We start from the raw sequence: 20,105 nt of genomic DNA, 5'->3' as shown, positions 1-20,105 counted from the left end.
TATTAGACTGAATAAACTATAACACAAAAAACACAAGCTTCACCTCATTTATATTCTCTTCTTCTCCAGCACTGAAGCCACTATCTGATGATATACTAAAAAAAATAATCTATTAACACCCAAATATAAGAAATTTAATATACTTCCACATGCCTTTCTCTCTCAAGAATAAAATTATTGAACATCAAAATTGTACAATACATATTTCTTTGACACATTTGTTACTTTATCTATCATACAAACTACACATTTAAGTACAGTAATGTTGGTAACAAAGTCTTTTCTTTTCATTTTTATTGATGTACAAGTTGTATTGTAGGTTTAAATCTGACATATTTGAAATTTATTTAACTGAAATACATCTAAATTATGTTGCAATACTGTACTGCTGAAAAGAAGGAAACAATATGTAATTCCATATAAAAATTCAATAAACAAAAAATTCACACCTACTGAAAGTATGTGCATTGTATTTATGTGACGACAAAGTTGAAATCTCTGAAACAAATAATAATACATAATTAGTAAGAATGGCATGTTTACTTTATAATAATAACAATAAAATAATTTGTTGTAGTAGCAACTTTAGAACAATAAATTAACATAAGACATTTCTAGTTCAAGACAATCAAGATTTTATATTAAAAACTTAAGAAAGGAAACACTCGTTTCTTGATGAAACTTCGTAAAATGGATGGCAACTGCCTGTTATGGAGACACGTGTAAAGAATGACTTTTCGAAAGTCTTCTGCCCTTCGTCTTCATCCTTTTGAAACATCATTCTTTACCCTTGTGTCTCCACAATAGGCAGTTGCTGTCCATTCTACAAAGTTTCATCATGAATACTCTGCCTAAACAATCCATCAGAGAACACTTGTTTCTTCTCCTATTAAAATTTTGCAATGTTCTATATTTATAAAAACATTACTATGACCAACTATTACTGTTACTGATTTTCAACTATTGACAGAAGGGAAAGCTATCAGTCAGCAGCACCATATGAATCACATTAGGGGGGAAGGAGATATTTTGTTGTACAGCATGGACCTGAAACCAAATCATAAGCTCTAAAATGCAGAGCTCTACAAGTCTAACCCACATCTCAGAACTTTAAGAACAGATAACTATGAAAAAAAAGATTACACTGAAAGCTAATTCTTTTTCCCTGTTTTGTTACTTAATTCTTACTACTTTATGTATTACCATTTCAGACCAACATAATGTTTATTTCATGCTTTATTATCCTGACTGAGTGAGTATCACTTTTAAAAAGGTTTTCAAATGAAATCTCCAAATGATTCAAATTCAAGTATTTTCTTCAGAAGTGAAAGGACAACTTCAAAAATAACAATGTTTTTCAAAACATTTGTATGTTCTGTGTATAACTAATTCAGGTTATAAAATTACATAAGATAATATTCTTGAGAAAATACATTTATTATCTTAAATTTATTTCCTTAACAACATTATCAGATCATTAAAATGCATTTTGAGAAGCATACACCCCCAAGTAGCACAGGGGTATGTCTATGAACTTACAATACTAAAATCTAGGTTTTGATACCTATGGTAAACAGAGCACAGATAGTCCATTGTTTATCTGTGTGCTTAATTCAAAAAACAACAACAACATGGCAAGCATACAACCTGTCATAACTTCATGAGGTGTTAACCTAACATTAATCTGTTATAAGATGCAAACATAGACGTGGACAGTGTTTTGTACATTGTATGCATAGGTATTCCAGGTATGATTTAGTTAATTCTTCATTCTACAGAGAACTTATAAGGTGGAATAAATCTTTAATACTCATAAATAACAGCATTTTTGTTTGATTTTAGTGTTGACCAAACAAAAACTAGAAATTTTCAAAAAATCAAGATATAAACTGAATCTTTCTTCACAGCCAGTTACAACTGGTGGTATCAGAAGTTTTATTTCTTAGATTCACAATTATTCTATTAATTACTTTTCAGTAACAAAAAAGTGTATGTGATATGAGACCACCAACAACAAGTACACAAGTGGTTTACTGGGTGATCATCCTTGAAGAAAGAATCAGTAAAACCAGAGAAAAACAGGTATTAAAAGATCACTAAAATGATCAAGCATGTTTTACACAAAAGAAAAAGTTATTTCTACTCAGAAAAGAACAATTTGTTTCCACACAAACCTGGATTAACCTCAGTTGTCAACAATCTGCCATAATTGTCAAACTTTGAAATAAATACTTTATTTTCAAACCTGAATTTATGCATTTTGGAATTATGTCCATTATCAGGTTTGAATCTTGGCTGTTTTTAAAATAAAACATATGATGCACTACAATGAAGTACACCTGAAAGAGATCTAAATTTTTAGTCCCAGCAGAATTTTATCTTGTAGCCTGTAGACTGTGTCACAGCTACTTCAATATGTTAAATGTCTTTTGTTTAAGATAGTGCATGAGTCTACCACCATCCAAATTTTGTGACCATTGACAATAACAAAGATACAAAATATTTTGTTCATTGCTTTTACAAGTGACATATGTACATTTTTAATTCATCACTGCCATATTAGCTTATTATTATAAACATTATTTTCATAAGGATTTGCAGCCACAATCAGTTAAGAAATACAAAATAGGAAAAATGAGCATTTCCTTCTCTATGATAGTTAACATTCTGAAAGTAGCCCTTATACAGAATATAAGTATCACCTTAAATATAAATATAAATATATTATAATATTTCTTTGAACATGTGGAAAGCTGCTTTTCTTACCCATATTGATTTGAAATCTTAATAAGCTTGTTGCAAAATTAATGTTGGCATTAAACATTAATTAAAGATATGTCATCTCTATGTATACCATCTTGTCAACTGCATAACTATTTCAATGACCAATATTGATTTGTATGTCATAATCAGCTCTCATTTGGATTCTTAGTAAATCTGTTCACAGTAAATTCAATGTTGCATTAAACATTTACTAAACATATGTAATCTATGTGTATACCTTCTTGTCAACTGTTTAACTATTGCAATATCCAGAATAACTTTTAATGTTATAGAAAGTTCTGTTAGAAATCTGTTAATCAGTCTCAGTATTGATAACAAAAAAAAAACAATTTAGTTTCTTCAACATTTTCACCTAGATATCACACAACATTTTCATGAAACTGGTATTTAAATGTTTTGAGCTTGGATAATATGTTCACATTGTTGATATGTCAATTTTTAGGTATCCTAGAAAGAAATAACCTGAAAACAAGTTACATGTTGTACTGCAATACACAAAATCATTAAAACAAATAACATATGCTTGTATATGTCACTAAATAAATTAAAAAAAAAAGAAATCACACTTCATTAAAAGTATCTTCTATCATACTAATTGAAAAAAGTCCAAGTTAGCTTAAACATGTGGAACGATAAATATTTCTTATATTTAATTGTAAGGCAGTACTTAGCATATATAAGAATAGAAAAAATGGTGAAAAAAGGCACACAAAACTTCGTTATCTACAGTAGTCTTCATTGAATGATATATATTACTGTTGACCTGACTGAATTAATGAAGGTTTAAATGTCTTAAAAGTCTAATATTACGTGGTAATGAAATTGTTGTATCACCTAAGCTGAATTTAATATATGCTTCATAATAAAAGAGTAATTAATTATTTACACGTTATTTAAATCAATTCTCATAAAAAAGATGGATTTTATAAAACAGAAATTACTAATCAATGTAATAATATATTTGTAATAATATAATTTTAAAAAAATAATATCACATTCAACAAATTAAAAAATCTGTAAGAAAGTGAATCAATGTTAAAATTATGTAATGTATTATACAAAAGAACTGATTTTAATTTTTGAGACTGAAACTAAAGGATTTATAATGATATAGGCAAAAACTACAATAATTCCATAGCTTATAATATCCAGCTAAAATTAAAGGGTTTCTCAAAAAAAAGAAACTTGAATGACAGAAACAATAAAATGCTAAACACCAGATTTTAATTGTTGTCTATAAGAGCAACCTATAAAATAAAATATAGAATCTTATACAAAGACTTATTGTGGTTAATATACTTTCAATGAAGTTTTCAAAAATCACTATTTCACTAAATTATTTTTCACTAAATAGACTTAGGTTTTACCAAGCACATTTAAATGATGTTTTTAATCAAACATTGTATGTCAAATTATATGAATAAAACTACATAAATGTATTTTCTTTTCTTTCATAATTATTTCAATGTAGTATATAAACCATAAAAGAGACATTTATGTCATACAGTTTTATGTTAATATATGTTCTCATATTTACCTGTTTTAAAATTCTTCCTCTTATTTTTCTTTTCTTGCCATTCCTGTAAGACAATTATTGCTGGTAAATTTATATATCCCATAAATTCACTATTTCAGAAAGCAGGCATATAGGCTTCACTAAACAAAATAATATAGAGAAACTGGATGTAAAAAAAGATGACAGTTATAAAAAAACCAAAAAACATACATTACACAGAAGTTGTTGTTGTTTGTTATTAAGCACAAAGCTGTGCAAAGAGCTATCTGTGCTCTGCTCACCACAGGTGTTAAAACCTGGTTTCTAGTAGTATGAGTCTGCAGACATACCATTATGCCACTAGGGGGCATTACACAGAAGAATTCTGATTACAATATAATATTGTATGAGCAAAAATATAGAAACATATTAGCAATCCTTGCAGCATACTTAACCTAATTTTCACAATCAACAGTTTAGCATTTTGACAGATTAACAATATATTGTCCTGTATTACGCACCTTTGGAGATAAATTGTCCAAAAACTCTTCATACAGCTTGTATTCTCCCAGCAACTCTTCTAATTTAGAAATCTCACTTTGATAAAAATTTGTGAAAATAAAATTATTTATTTAATATACAACACAAAATTAATTGTTCTTTCACATAAGGTGTCTTATAGATCAAGTAAATCACACATATATCAAAGTATCCAATATAATAGCAAGATCTAAACACATGAGTACTTTATATTTATAGAGACAGATAAGAAGATGGTGCAATTCTAAATTTCCATTATCACTTTATGTATAAAATTTAATTACTTTATATCCCCAATTATGCTAACATCGCTCCAAAACTTTCACAAATATTGTATAATCATTCAGTGTAAAAACTATGTAATAGATGGTGAAGGTATAAAGATTGTGAAAGACTGGAAATGTAACTTAAAATATGAGTATAAGAAACTATAAATATTCTAAAAATCAGAAAATTTAGCATTATAAATATGTATTTATATGTGTTCACACATAAGAACACAGTCAGGAAAAGTTGCAGTTTTCATCCTGTGTTTTCTTCTTTCTCTTTATATATACTTACACACTAAAAAAAAAACTAAAGACAGTGAACCAAATACATTTTAAATAAATGCTATGTCTAACAGCTAATATTATGCTATGATAAGATATTTTCAAAGGCTATTAATTCTATTGTACCATGTCACATATTACACTTTATACAAAGTAAAATATATTCAGAGAAAAGAAATTATTTAACAGTTTTTGTGAAACTATTTTTACAATACAAATCCTTTGTTTTAAAACTTCAAATAGCTGTTTTAACACTAACTCATTTTACGTTTATTCTTCAGGATCTATTGTAAGTGGAATATTTAATATTTTCAATTACATTACATATTAATATATCATAATTTATGAAAGAAAAATAGTCACTAAAAGTCTAAAGTTAACAATACAAACCTTTGAATACCCACAACTTGAGCTTGTAATCGTTTAAGTTCAGTAATTTTTTCCAGCTTAGCTTTAGTTTGTTTTTCAGCTCTAAAAGAAAGAGACATTTTTTATTGATAGAAAGTAATCTTAGCAAAGTTAAAAATACCTGCATAAGCAGCACTTGGCCAAGTTCATTGTGTACGTAATACAGTTGATTTTTACTGTCATTAAAGTTAGGTACTGTTGTGCGCTGTAACAGGTAGTTATACCTACTTATATGTTACCTTAAAATTATAGACATTTTAAACTACGTTCATTACTGTGCATATGGTTACATGCAACTAGACTACAATAGAACTGCATATAAATAATAATGTTATCAGCTCACTATCTCAAGTTCAGTGAGTTACAAGGTTATTATGCCCACACTTCTATAACTTAAGCTTAGTATAAAATTACACAACTAAAACAGCACACTCAATTATAAATTAAATTTAATCACATTTTTGTTTGTTTTGTGTAATATTATGGTGTGGAGTATGGAGTAGTTGCCATGGTTGTCCCACTTATATGTACACACTTGTGCTAATTAATTACAACATGACCGAAAATTACGAACTTTTCAATTTTTTGCGTTTTATTTCTGAGAATCCAAAAATTACTCACAAATTAACACATGATATGACCACCTTTATTTTTCAGAAGATCATTAATCCGCTTTGGCATCGAGTCCATGAGTTGACTGCAATCTTTACTAATTTTTGAATCGTGGTACCACACCTCAATTATGGCCTCAATTAGCTTATCTTTCGTAGTACAGTCTTTTCCCTGAAGTCTTTCTTTACAAATCGCCCAAAGATTTTCAATAGGATTTAAGTCCAGAGAGTTTCCAGGCCAGTCCAGCACCTTTATTCACGTTGTAGTCATAAAACTCTTCACAAGTTTCGATGTGTGGCACAGAGCCAGATCTTGCTGAAAAATGCCAGATCCATCTGGAAATCTCTTGTTCAATTCTGGATGTACTGTTCAAACTTCGATGTACTGTGGTCCTCGCATCATACCTTCTACGATATGCAAGCCTCTGACGCCATAGTAGCTGAAAAAGCCCAAAATATCTTCTTCAAGGGATGTTTTACGAACTGATTGATGTGAGATTCTCAAAGTTTCTCACCTGGAGATCTGCAAACATGCAGACTTCTTTGACCCTGTATGAAGAAATGAGTCTCATCACTGAATAACGCCTTCCTCCATTGTTCTTGCATCCAGTTCTTGTATTTCAGACCCCATTGATACCGTTTTTTCTTCATTGAGTTGGTAAGAAGTTGTTTTTTGACTGGTCTCCTTGCCATTCTAACGCAATTTCAAATGACGTAATATTCCTCAAAATTTCGTTATATATCCCAAAAATAGATCAACCGTACTGCAAAATACAGCTAATGATGCCGTCTGTGTGAAAAAAATGACTATTAAAGGAAATCAGCGGGTCCAGCGAGCCTACACCAGCCGCCATGCTGAAAATATTGTAAAATGACCATTTGTTTCAATTAATTTGCACAAGGGTGCATGTCTCATGAAAGATTACATAAAGATAGGAACATATTATTATACTGCTAGGCTTACTGTTTCTCAAAGAATTGTGTTGTTTAAGATAACAAACAGCTAGACTTATCAGGTTGCAATCATTACACAGAGCTTAGTGTTAATTGCATTAATAAAGGTTAAAAAAGTTGGATTCACTACATTGCAGACAATATATATAAAATATCAATCTGTTATACAAGTGTTCTAAACAACTAGGTTAACATAACTTTTACTATATAGCTAATATTAGGGTCTGGCATGGTTAGAATGCCCATATCTCAAACTGAGGATCACAAATTCTTTGCCAAACATACCGTCCTATATAACAGCCATCTAGAACAACCATCAAGTGCAAAAACTACTATACCCCAAAACTAGATAGGATTAGCATTGTTAAGGAGAAGAAAAAACATAGTATGGTTATCTAATGAAATAGATTTTTCAGAGTTACAGACATTTACTGAATTATTATAATAGTCAATTTAAAAATTTATACACTACAAGCTAGTTTATAAATTTTAGCATGCAAAAATATTACATACAATTTACAAACCCTGATTTCTAAAACATTGTTATCATAGAATCTTAGGTTTATCACATGACAAAGTTAATACATAACACAACTTCTAAACCCCATTAACTTACCTTTAAAACATTCAAATAAAACAAACATATATAGTTTTCTATTTTTTATGGCTAGTAGCCTATACAACTACAAAAGTCAATTATTAGTTAGCAGCCTTTATATCATTATTATTGTATTAGTTTTCAAGCTATATTTCAGCTGGTTCTGTGATGGTAATGGCAGAAATTTGAAACTGAGTTTTCTTAGTCGAGAGGCTGGTTTGTTATCTAATCGTCTGGGGTCTCCCCATTAGGATTTAATTCAAATAACTAATTAATAATTATACTTAGGTGATTGTATAGGCTACTAACCATTACAGTGACTGATATACAATCACTAAAATTTTATAAGTACTTAAAACAGAAAGTTGAAGTTGGGGATATTAAAGATAATAGCAAGGAAATTAAATTTTTTGGAGATAATTTGTTACATATTATCAGATGATATTGATGAATTAAAGAAAACATTATAATAAGATTAAGATTCCTGTCGCTAATGAGGTCATAATCTTGGATGATTTTAATTTCAGGCATATGATCAAATGTGTAAAATTTTAAAAATAAGTTTTTAAATATTTTTATAAAAATAGCTGCAAGTAGCTCACAGAGGATATATGGATACAATAAAAGAAAGGCATTACAAATTTCATGAATTTAAATTGACTCTTATGATGGGATACTTAGAATATTATAGAATATCAAGAAAGTTAATCAAACTGAAAATTAGAACAAATAGTATGTAAGAAAAAAGGTTGACTGCAAATATAAAAATTAATTTTAGGGAGTTATTTAAATACAGGAAAGGTGAACAAAATGTTTGAATGATGGTTGGCTCTTTGAGAAATAATAAAGGAAAGCTTATATCCAATGATTATGAGATGGTTGCGTTACTAAATTCTGTTTTTTCCGTTTTTACTGGTGAATATTTAAACAGTATCCCTCATCTTGAACAGTTGATAGATGGAAACAAGATCACACAAAATGATCACATTAATTATGAGCTTGATAAAAAAACATTGGGAAGCTTAAAGAGTGATAATACTCAGGGGCTAGGTAATACTTGCACAGGGGTTTTAAAAAGGTTTAAAGATTAGATATGTGAGCCACTTGCTACTGTTTTTCATAAGTCCTTGAACAGTGCACAGGTGTCAGAGGATTTGAAATTAGCTAATGTTACTCCTCTTTTCTCTTGAGGTAGTTAAAATTGTTCAATAATTATAGGACTATTAGTCTCACATCAGTTGTTGGAAAAGTTCTAGAAAGTCTACACTGCCAAGGTATTTAACACAATTTAGAGTTTTATTGAATGGTTAATATGGTTTCAGTAATGAAAAATCTTGCCTTACAAATCTTTTGCATTCTTTGAAAAGGTTACTGCTTATGTAGATGAGTATAAGGGTGAAGATTTGGTGTATCTGGATTTTCAGAAAGCATCTGACAAAGTTCCACATAAAAAGACTTGTAAAAAGTTATCTCAATTGTTGTGGGATGAGTTAACAAACTGAATAGAGGAGTGGCTGAATGAAAGAAGGCAGAGGGTTGTTACAAATGGAGTTCAGCATAACTGGATGAATGTTGCAAGTGAGGCACCTTAAGGTTCAGTTTTAGGAACATTGCTCTTTTTAATTTACTTCAATAACATTGATGAAGAAATGATCAATAAATTACTTAAATTTGCTGGTTATATTAAGGTTTGGGATGTTGTTAGCTGTGAGGAGGAGAAAGCTGATTTACAAACAGATTTATATCATTTAGCTATAGAAATAACTAGTTGAACAAGTAAATGACAGATGGGTTTTAATTATAATAAATGCAAGATAATGCATGTGGGTTATTATGTTTGGATGGGAATAACCTTGATGGTATTATAAATATGAAAGGATCTTATTGTAATGGTTGATCAGTTTCTTAAGCTATTCAAGCAATGTGCTATTGCTAGTTGAGAGGTAAATAGGATTTTAGATTGTATCTACAGAAATACTGAATACAAGTCTAAAGAACTTCTAATTTCATTGTATAGGTCAGTGGTAAGGCCACATTTAGAATATTGTGTTCAATCTGGGGCTCCTTATTTTAGGGAGGGCATTGAATTGTTAGAAAGGATTCAGAGGAGAACTATTAGAATGATGCCTTAGATGGAGAGATTGTCATATGAGGAAATTGTTTTGTCTTGAAAATGATGAGTTAGAGGTAATCTGATTGAGATAGTTAAGAGTATTAACAAAATTGGTAGCGTTGATGTGTCATCTTTTTTCATACTTAATGATATAAATAGTAGAATGATTGAACACAAATATAATTTTGGCAGGGATGGAGTCATCTTCAGCTAAATTTTATTTTTTTAATTGAGTGGTTGTGAAGGAAGTACATTTAAGCAAGTTTAAGAAAAAGCTCTAACTATATAAATGATAAGGGCTGGCTTTGAGGATTTTTTTAGTTTATTTTAAAAGGATGGGAGAACTTAAATGGAGAAATAGGTCCCATTTGGTCTCTAAATATTATATGTTATATTATATATACATATTATTCTCACTCTTTCACTGATTCCATAGTTAGTTGATCACTTTCTTTTACAAACTTGTTAAAAGCTTCATCATTCTTTTCTAAATTTTCTTCTTCAAGTTTAACATGTGCTTCTTCCATTTCTGCTATTTCTTGAAGCTTACTGATTTCCTTTCTTTTAACCCCAAGAGAATACTGTAATATAAACCATCAAATAAATAAATGCACAAAGAAACAGAAAAGATAAAACATATTAAAACATTTCACACTTACTTTGTTGTGGTATTAAAACAGTAAGGCAAAACTAGCAGCATGACTGCAATAAAAATTTTGGAAAAAAGGGTGTAAAGTTGTTTATAGTAAAACATTGAAGCACAGTTACATCATAAATTTGAAGTTAATGTACACTGCTGTTACAGTAATAATTGTTTGTCAGTCTTTAACGTAATAATATTTAGAAATACCTGAACAGTCGTTTTCAACAGATTTACTAACAAAATTCAGGTACAGAGAAAGTTAACCAATTCAATTAAGCAGATTTATTATACTTATCATAACCTGATAATAAAATACTACCAGCTTGAAAGGTAAAAATGGCATACAAGATAGAGTTTAAGATGTGGTTTAATGCTTCAATTAAGTGTCATATTATTTCTATATAATTATAAGAAAAGTGATGTGTAATGGTACTGCACTTACAGGGGGGACATTCAGTATCCCCCTATGCAATTTCATGGAAGTGCCTATGTTGAATGGATATGTCAGCTGGCATAAAAACAGAGCATATGTAAAAACATTAATGGTGAAATATAACTTATATTTAAATTACTGAAATAAGATGTACTATTAGTAGTTTAAAATTTGTAATAATGTCTATATATACGTGGTGTCAAAGTTTAAAGAGGAAACAACCTAGAAACCTGAAATTTTGTATCTATACTAAGTGGACCCTGAGAGTATGAACCTGGGTATTATTAATTATCTCTATATGTGCATGCATGCAAATCTCTTTAGTGAAACAAACTAGCAAAAAACCATACATGAAAGAAGTAGTTCCTTATGTAACAACTTCTAATATATAGAAAAGCCAGTAGGTTTTGATAACAATGTATTCCAACAATGGCCTCTTTGCTATGTTACTTAACAATGAATATTGTTAGTCTGTATATTACAAGTATAAAATGAAATGTATACACTACAAGACTGAAAAAAATTGTTGATTTCTTAATTTAAAGACTCAGGTTTGAAGAATACACACTAATATAGTCATCTATAATATATAAACCTAATAACCCAATTGAGTATAAACACAAAGAGAGAGAGACAGAAATGCACATTTGTGCATGTATGTATGGGCATGCACACTTGTGTGTCTGTGTGTGACCACCATAGATCCAAGAGAAAAAAACCTAGAAACCTGAAATTTTACATCCATATTAAATGGGCCCTGAAGGTGTGCACCTGGGTATTACTTATATTGTGCATGTGCACATGCTCATCTTTCTAATGAGGCAAACTAGTAAAAAACCATATAGAAAAGAAGATGTTCCTTACATAACAACTTCTAATATAGAAAATAACCAGTACGTTTTCATAGCATTGCATTCTAACATTGGCATTTCTGTCATGTTGCTTAGCAACAAACATTTATAAGTTATACTTTTATGCTAAAATGGATTCAGAATACATACACAATGAACCTAATAACTTGAGCAAAGTTTTAAACACTTTTGATTTTAAAAAAATCCATTTTAAGTTAAAATTAAGTTTTCTATGAAATCAGTTGCATCAAATAAAACAAAACAAGTTACCTCAATAAGAAATATTTCTCTCTTTTTTGCCAAATATTCTGCTATACTTTCTTTCTCAGACCTTCTTTCTATAACACAGTAATAAAATATATATGTTTTTTTTACACTTGAAACTTGGTGTACCACACATTCATATACATACTTCATAAAAAAATCTTAAATTCAACTGAAAGTTAACATTTTCTTACACTGACAATGTATTTTTGATAGGTACTTACCCCCCTCAATTCAAAGCTATCTAGACCTTTATTTGCTCTATAAACATTGCTCAAAAATTTTTTTGGATAGCATACCAACCTTTTATTACCCATCTGTTTTGCACTCATTTAGAACATGTGCTGAACATGTGATTAAAATTGGCATGTACAAACCACAAAGATTAGCAAGTCAATGAGGAAAGGTACATACCTATCTGAAATACATTTTCAATAAAAGAAAACATTAAATTCTGAAACTAGGGTACCACATTGTAAAGGTGAGTGGTCAGTGATGACACAACAAAACAAAATCAAACAGAAAGTGACCCCACACTCAAAGAATAGATGCCCAAAAGTATGAATAGAAGGCACACCCGCAGGGTATAGCACTACTTCTGGTAAAGGTACGCTCTTCTCACAGTGAAGAACACACTAACACAAAGATGGCAGAATGGAATAGGCTGGCATCAATTTGTATTCAAGAAAGAGACGTATAACACTGTATCAGTATAGAAGTGCTAGAAAACATGAAAAATTAAGTATAGAAGCAATAACAGTTTGTAGAAGTAAGTCTTGGGTTATGATGGATTATGACAAGTGTGATCTATCCAAGCAAAACATCCAGTGAAAATGCCTTGTATAAGATATTATAATCAACAAGTGTGGTCTGCCTTTGAAAAAACTTCCAATCTGCATGCTATACATATACTACTTATGTAGCAAGCCACTGTACTGAACATAATGATATTGAAATATATGAAAGTGCCAGCATGGTGCTAAAGGACATGAAGTGTATATCAGTAGGCCAAGTGTGTTCTTCCCTGACAGAAAACATTCAAGGAGAAGTTCCTTGCAAAAGTATGTGAAATCAACAAGTACAGTCTTCCCAGGCAACACCCAAGGGAAAACATCTTGGATATATATGATTAGGCTAAGTACAGTCCACCCAGACAGAATACACTAAGTGAAAGTGCCTTGAATAAGTATTTTTGTGATCAACAGGTGTAGTCAGCCCAGACAAAAATACATGGGGATATACCTAGTGTCTTGATCAGTATCACAATAATTATAATGATTATAGCCCTCTTCTCACCAAGAGGTTATGCATCATGTATAAATTTCGTTCTTGTTTATTATACAGTGCAATGGGTGTCTGCAATTTTCAAACTGGAAAAGCAGAAAGACTCTGAATGCAAGAACCATAGGGCAGTAGGGATGGGCAAAACTACCTACCTGTTTTACTCATAAAGTCCATGAAAGACCGTCTCATACATAAGAGTTGTGGAAAAATAAAATATATATCAATATATATATTGATGATATTTTATATCATCAGAAAAGCATTCAGTGTTTATACAGAACTGCCCCATCTAAACAGTGAGTGTTTGATAATGATACAGACTTAGAGCACATAAAATATTAAGCACACCTGATCAGGCAACATCCACCACTATGTGGGATCCTGAAATATAATGTGCATCAAGAAAAGAATATAAGGAACAAAAAAATAGGTCAACTTACCCCAGGCAAAGGCAAACAGACATGTGAAGAACCGACACAGTAGGAAAATGATATTCAAATAAGGAAGATGTGGCTAGATCATGCAGATAATGGTAAATAAAGGTATTGGGAACTGTACACATCCTGCATGAACAACCTCCTCAAAGGTTAGTGGATTCAAGGTACTGAAGATATAGTTAAATTACAAATCTGATATAAGGAAACACTGTGCAGCCTGCAACCTTCTATGAACAAGTCAGCATGAGCTAGGTGGATGAGTTGGCAAACCCACTCAGTGAGAGTAACAGAAGACAGATCACAGGAAACAAAGGTATGTCCAGAAACACACAGATATGAACAAGAACTACAAAATGAAGCAGTAGGAGCCTCATAGGAAAACAGGGAATGAGTGGGACAAAGACAATGATCTAGACGTGAATGTAAGTACAGGTGTAAAATGGAAGTTGAAGAAACAGGAGAAAAAGCCAAACAACATTAATGGGTAACCAACGTCTTGGGAAGAAAGGCCCAATTTGGATAAAGAATAACATAAGAGGAATTAATACAGGATGTGGGAAAAAGTGATGCAATAAAAATAAGAATGACAACAACTGTAAGCCAGAAGGAGGAAGAAATAAATTTTAAAGAATAGATGGTAAATGGTGAATAGATGGAATGCAGTGCAATGGGTTCAAAGGAAGAACCAGATAGGGTAGGAAGGACAACACTGAGATCCCAATTTGATAGAACAAAAATACGAGGTGGACAGGCCTCACAAAAGGAAAAAAAGTTTGATAAAGAACTGGGGAGAAGAATGTCCTTTAGCAACAGGAGAAATAGAAAGTGTTCAATAGGGTAGCCCTATAACTAGTCACAGTTGATACAGACAAATTCTGATCAAACAACCAGGTAAAGAACTGGGATAGATGAGAAGCAGAAAGACAGGTAGGATGGAATTCACAGCAAAAAAAAGTTTCAAAGTAGACCGGGGGGGGGGGAGGAAGGTCAAATGACGTAGTCAAGGAAAAAGGCTACAAAAGGGGTAAGTCCCTAAACAGAGTCAAGAAACTGGATAAAAAACATGCATGAGGATGACATTTAGTGACATTAGGGTGAACAACGTTTAATTGCATCCACCAAAGGAGTCACTCCAGAGCAGGGGTAACCATAAATGAGATGGCCAATACAAAGCAATCCAAGAATCTGATAAAAAGTAGTTTAGATAATGGAGATGATTCTGGAGAATAGTCTGATTAGAAGGTAGGAATATAGGTTAAGACCTCTCCAATCTTGACTAAATTCATCTGCTCCCAGACCCAAGGGGTATGAAACTGGAGACCAAAAGGAAAATAGTTTGACATTCCAACGAATGTAAAATGCATCAACATGAGGTGTTTCCAGCTGAGAACACATCCACTGAAACATCTGAAGATTAAAAATTCACTATGTTGGCAGAATCTTGTGGGGTCAAGACAAAGAATGGTCACAGATTCATAAATCTGGGGACATGACATGCCCATGATCATCATGGCAAGGTCATACAACTAGAATAGGAGATTTGAGAGTCTGAAAACATAGAGATCTAGACTTTGTTCCACCTGTTCTGGTGATATAACTTATGACAGTGGAGTATTTAGAATGAATCATAACCACCTGCCCCTGTATGAGTGGAAGGAACTTAAACAGAGTCTAATGAACAGCCAAAAGGTCCCAAAACTAGAAAAGAGTAAATCACAGATGAACTAAAGAAAAGATGTGACCCAAAAGCAGTTGCAATATGGAAACTTGCACATATCACATCAAACTTAGTCATCCAAAGTTCTGGTAAAGAAAACACCAAAATGAAAGGTACAACCTCATGGTAAAACAAGGTGTCTTCAAACAAGTATTCATCAGGGAAAAATCAATGATGTGTTTTCACTCTTCCATCTTCTTGGGGACAACTACAAAATGGGAATAAAATCCCAGTGGAGTGGAAACTACCTGTTTGATAGCTCCTTTGTGTAGGAGGTCTTGTAGAGAATCTACAAGATAATTGGATGAGGTACAAATCTGAGAAGGGAGAAGAAGACTGGACAAAAAGAGAGAGGGGACCAGAACTAAAGGCAAAGATCCTCTGACAGAATGAAAACTAAAAAAAAAATCACAACAAATATCAATAATCACAAATACAGTAAGTTAAACATACATCAATCTCTAATGCCTGTCAAGAAAGTAAGGATTGTGTAAAGCAGGAAAAGGAGCTAGCTCTGCTACTACGGATAGTGAAATAAAATTGGTAGAGGGTAGTCAAATGATCAGCACATGCTCTAAAAGGGCATGAAAGGTAAAAAAGAATGATGTTATGGAAAAAAATATATGTTTTAGCCAAGCTGATAAGTTAAAGGGCAAATCAAGATATAGCAAAAGTGTTTTGCCAGAACAATGGGGTACAAAACATATCCTGCTTCAACCAATGACTAACCCACAGAAAGAGAGAGAATATAAACTTAAATGCACTAAATAATTCACTATTCATAGCTCATGAACAAGGTTTTTCAGAATATCAAGAATTCAAAATCCACATAAAAGTTTCTTTGCCCAACTTTTACACTTTAATTACTCTTGTATATTTACTTTATTAATAACAGTTTACTCTATGAGCATTGTGTCTATGCTACTCTATAGTTCTATTAGCACATCCATGGACCTGTGGTCCACATTTACAAGGTTGCTATAACACAAATTTAATGCTTGAATTACTATTTTTTCAGTTTAATAATCATCGCCACTATAATATGTTACATTTCTTTAACCAACAAGTGATAATTGACAGGCCAACTTATTTATATGCTTTAATGTAAATTAATGCCAAATTTGGGGTCCACTTTCAGGGACTCCCTCTAAAAGTGTTTTTGTAAAATATCCAGGTTCTCTAAGGGGTTGGGTGAAAAGTCTTACCTTTTTTGCAAACCTTGGGGTCAAGGATATTTGTTTAGTACAACTTAGAAGTTGGTGAGTTAAGTAATTTAACAGAAATGGTTTTTAGCAAATCACTTGGTTCCCCTTTCTGCAAACTTTGGGACCAAAACAATTAATTTGGTACCAATTAAAAGTTGGTACATCCTGCAGTTAGGAGGAGTTATGTAACACATAAACATACACAGACTCTGAATCTTACTACATATGTATATGCATGTAAAATAACTTAAGTAAGCTTCCATTTGTTTTAAAATGATTAAATAAGGTAGTTTAACTGTTGTAGAAAGAAACATAAAGATAATTTTATGTTACCTTGGTTATTTTTATTTAGTATATATATGAAAATGTAACCTTTTGTAACACTCAAAACAAAATCTGGATCCAACTCCCCTGGGGTTACTATATTAAAACTGCCAACTTTTTCTTCCTCCAAACCTAACTCTCGCACCTTTCGTAATGTTGTATGGTAAGACTTCAACTCAACAGCCTTAGTTGACTTTTTATGAATGGGAAGACTGTATGAATCTTTTTTCTCCTGTAATAAAAACAATGAAAACTTTAAACATAATATTAAAATATTACAGAAAAGAAATATGTGGTTTAAGATAAACTTCCAACATAAAAATAATAAATTTTGTGACAGTGAAATCACAAAATGGTAACATTAACTTATTGTGTTTAAAAGAATATAAATGTAAATATGTCAACAAGATCTACAGTGTGACACAATCAGCAAATTTTATTTCACAAATTTCAAGCAAAAGCAAAATAAGGACTTTTTTTTTCTGGAAAATATTCAGCAAAAATGACAAAATAAAAGACCCTATTATTTTACAGATGATCAACTAGAGTAGTCTAAGAATAATGATTATGATTAACATGGAAAATAAACCCAAATTTGCAAGTTGTTATAAAGCCAGTTGTCTTCAAAGAAGACATTTTTGGATCTTGAAGTGGCTTTGCACAGATGGAAAGATGTCTTAAACATTTCAAATCCTGAAACAATAGCATTTGATTGTTCATTCATAGTTACTTTACATTCAACTCAACTACAAGAACCACCAAAAAATAATAATCTCTTAATGCTTGAACCAACATCTTTACTAAAGTTGTAAAAATTAAAATCATTGCAAGGCACAGTATCACTGTAATACAAGTTATTATAGATACATCTTAGCTTCTTCAATATTCTTATGAAAAAAAATTGTTTTAAACTTATACATACCTATTCATAACCACTGGAAAATTCACTCAATATCTCTATTTGACATAGATTGTTACTTAGGTAAAATATATTCTCTTTAAGACCTAATATTTTTTCAAGGATAGTTTTGAATAATATATTTCATACAAATATATGAACAAATACTAATTTTAAAACTATATATATATACACAGACAAATACATTCACAAATTCTTTGTTCAAGCTTGTGTGAATGCACCAAGTACTTGTAACATAATATTAGTTAATACAAAGAAAGTCTTTCAAAACCTCCAAATCAGCTAAACCTAAAACTAACCTTAAGTTTCTCAGATTTCTCTCTTGCTTTCAACGTATAAAGTTCTGAGTCTGGAGGCATCTGAAATGGATTTTCATGGTCCTTTTTTGTAACTATTAACTTGTCAGCCATCTTTTCACTAGTAGAAAAAACAAAACTGATCCATAAAGTAAAAGTGGAATGTGTTTTGTATTGAAAAATAGAAGAAAAAATTATAAAATAATAAAATACTTTATGTGAGTGTTAAACAAAACAAAAAAATAGAATTATAGCCTTAACAAGGAAAAAATTATTTACTCTAATGAAGAATACTTCATTATATAAATTGCTATAGTGGTAAAGCAATTGAATGTCATTTGCTAGCCACTTCCAAAATAACATTTTAACTATTAACAAATATAGCATTTCATCTGTAGATGAGTAAGCTAAGATTAAAATAAATAACTGATTTTAAGAAACAAAAACAACCTGAGGTCACAAACTAATTTAATGCTACTATAACAATAAGCATTCTTAATGTTAAATTCAATAAGGGCTAACATTAAAAGTTTATAAGCACAGGCTAGGCTGCAGTTAAGACAGTTTTATGAGTAGTAGAGTCCAACACTTTATAGAACTTTAAGATGTAAACTGATGATTGTCTGAAAGTTAATGGTGGGTTTAAATATTTATTTTCCCATAGCTTGGTGTACAAAAACAGTTTAAAAAAAGGCTTCTTATTATCCATGATGTGTTATCAAGTAGTAATACTAATAGCTGTTAACTTTAATATATCAGCTAATGTAAACACCACATTAGAAATGCTAATGATAAAAGCTTAACAGAATTTTCCTGTTTTAAATTTTAATATTAATAGTTAGGTTAATAGCACTACAAACAATTATGACTAGTAAGTACCAAATATTAGTGTTTGTATTAATAATACCAATTCTACCTGGTCAACACGAACCAAAATGTATCAGTGATATAATAACGGCATATTTTGTAATAGTTCAGCTGATACAAGAATTAATGTTACTTCATACAAGCTTTTATTATAAGCAAATATGCATACAAAGTTTTATCTTAACACAAGTTTGAGGCCAATTGTTTTGTATAAAGGATAATTGCTTGTTGTCATGACAACAAATTTCTCCCTGGTGGTCGTAATTTATATTATTTGTAAATAAGGGGAATTTATTATTTTGGACATAAAACTATTGCAAGCAGTACAGAATATAATATAGCACGATTAAAGATTATTGTCAGTCCGAAGAGAAGTGAAGGCTTATATGCTAAAAACTGGATTTCGATGCTCATGGCACAGAAAACCCATTATGTAGCTGTTCGTTAAACACAAATACATACGTTCTCCAGTAGCACAGCAGTATGTCTGCAAACTCACACTGCTAAAATCCGGTTCCGATACCCGTGGTGGGTAGAGCACAGATAACCCATTATGTAGCTTTGTCCTCAATTCCAAATAATCGATCAATAATCACATATATACCGATAATGCCAGGCTTCAGACGTAATGACCTAGATAAGGACGTTTGCTGCCTCTTTTCACTATTTATAGTGAAAAGCAAACAATCATTTCATCCAATTCGCAGATATCATAACTAGGTTTTAAACGATACTTTTTTGTTGTTGCTGCTGATATATGTTTTCTACCAATCTCTTCGTTCAGTTGAACTCTCACTTGAGCATCAACACG

The 20,105-nt window shown here is 31.1% G+C and overlaps 1 protein-coding gene across 2 annotated transcripts in view; it reads right to left on the bottom strand.

Moving 5' to 3' along the window:
* LOC143238856 (cilia- and flagella-associated protein 100-like) overlaps positions 1-19,506 on the bottom strand; it is a 44,779-nt gene extending 25,273 nt beyond the window's left edge. For both annotated transcript variants that reach the window (XM_076479439.1, XM_076479440.1), the window contains exons 1-10: positions 19,344-19,506; positions 18,431-18,548; positions 17,261-17,444; positions 12,252-12,319; positions 10,472-10,635; positions 5,761-5,841; positions 4,801-4,876; positions 4,322-4,364; positions 450-498; positions 44-95 (exon numbers count right to left, since the gene is read on the bottom strand). In XM_076479439.1, the coding sequence (XP_076335554.1) occupies positions 44-95; positions 450-498; positions 4,322-4,364; positions 4,801-4,876; positions 5,761-5,841; positions 10,472-10,635; positions 12,252-12,319; positions 17,261-17,444; positions 18,431-18,541 (828 nt within the window). In that variant the 5' untranslated portion in view covers positions 18,542-18,548; positions 19,344-19,506. The remainder of the gene's footprint in view (positions 1-43; positions 96-449; positions 499-4,321; positions 4,365-4,800; positions 4,877-5,760; positions 5,842-10,471; positions 10,636-12,251; positions 12,320-17,260; positions 17,445-18,430; positions 18,549-19,343) is intronic.
* Between the last annotated feature and the right edge of the window lie 599 nt (positions 19,507-20,105).

This window comes from Tachypleus tridentatus, chromosome 13 (genome assembly GCF_004210375.1).
Source record: "Tachypleus tridentatus isolate NWPU-2018 chromosome 13, ASM421037v1, whole genome shotgun sequence".
NCBI lineage: Eukaryota > Metazoa > Arthropoda > Merostomata > Xiphosura > Limulidae > Tachypleus > Tachypleus tridentatus.
Note: the sequence above shows the minus strand (reverse complement) of the source record. Positions and strands in the feature narration are given on the sequence as shown.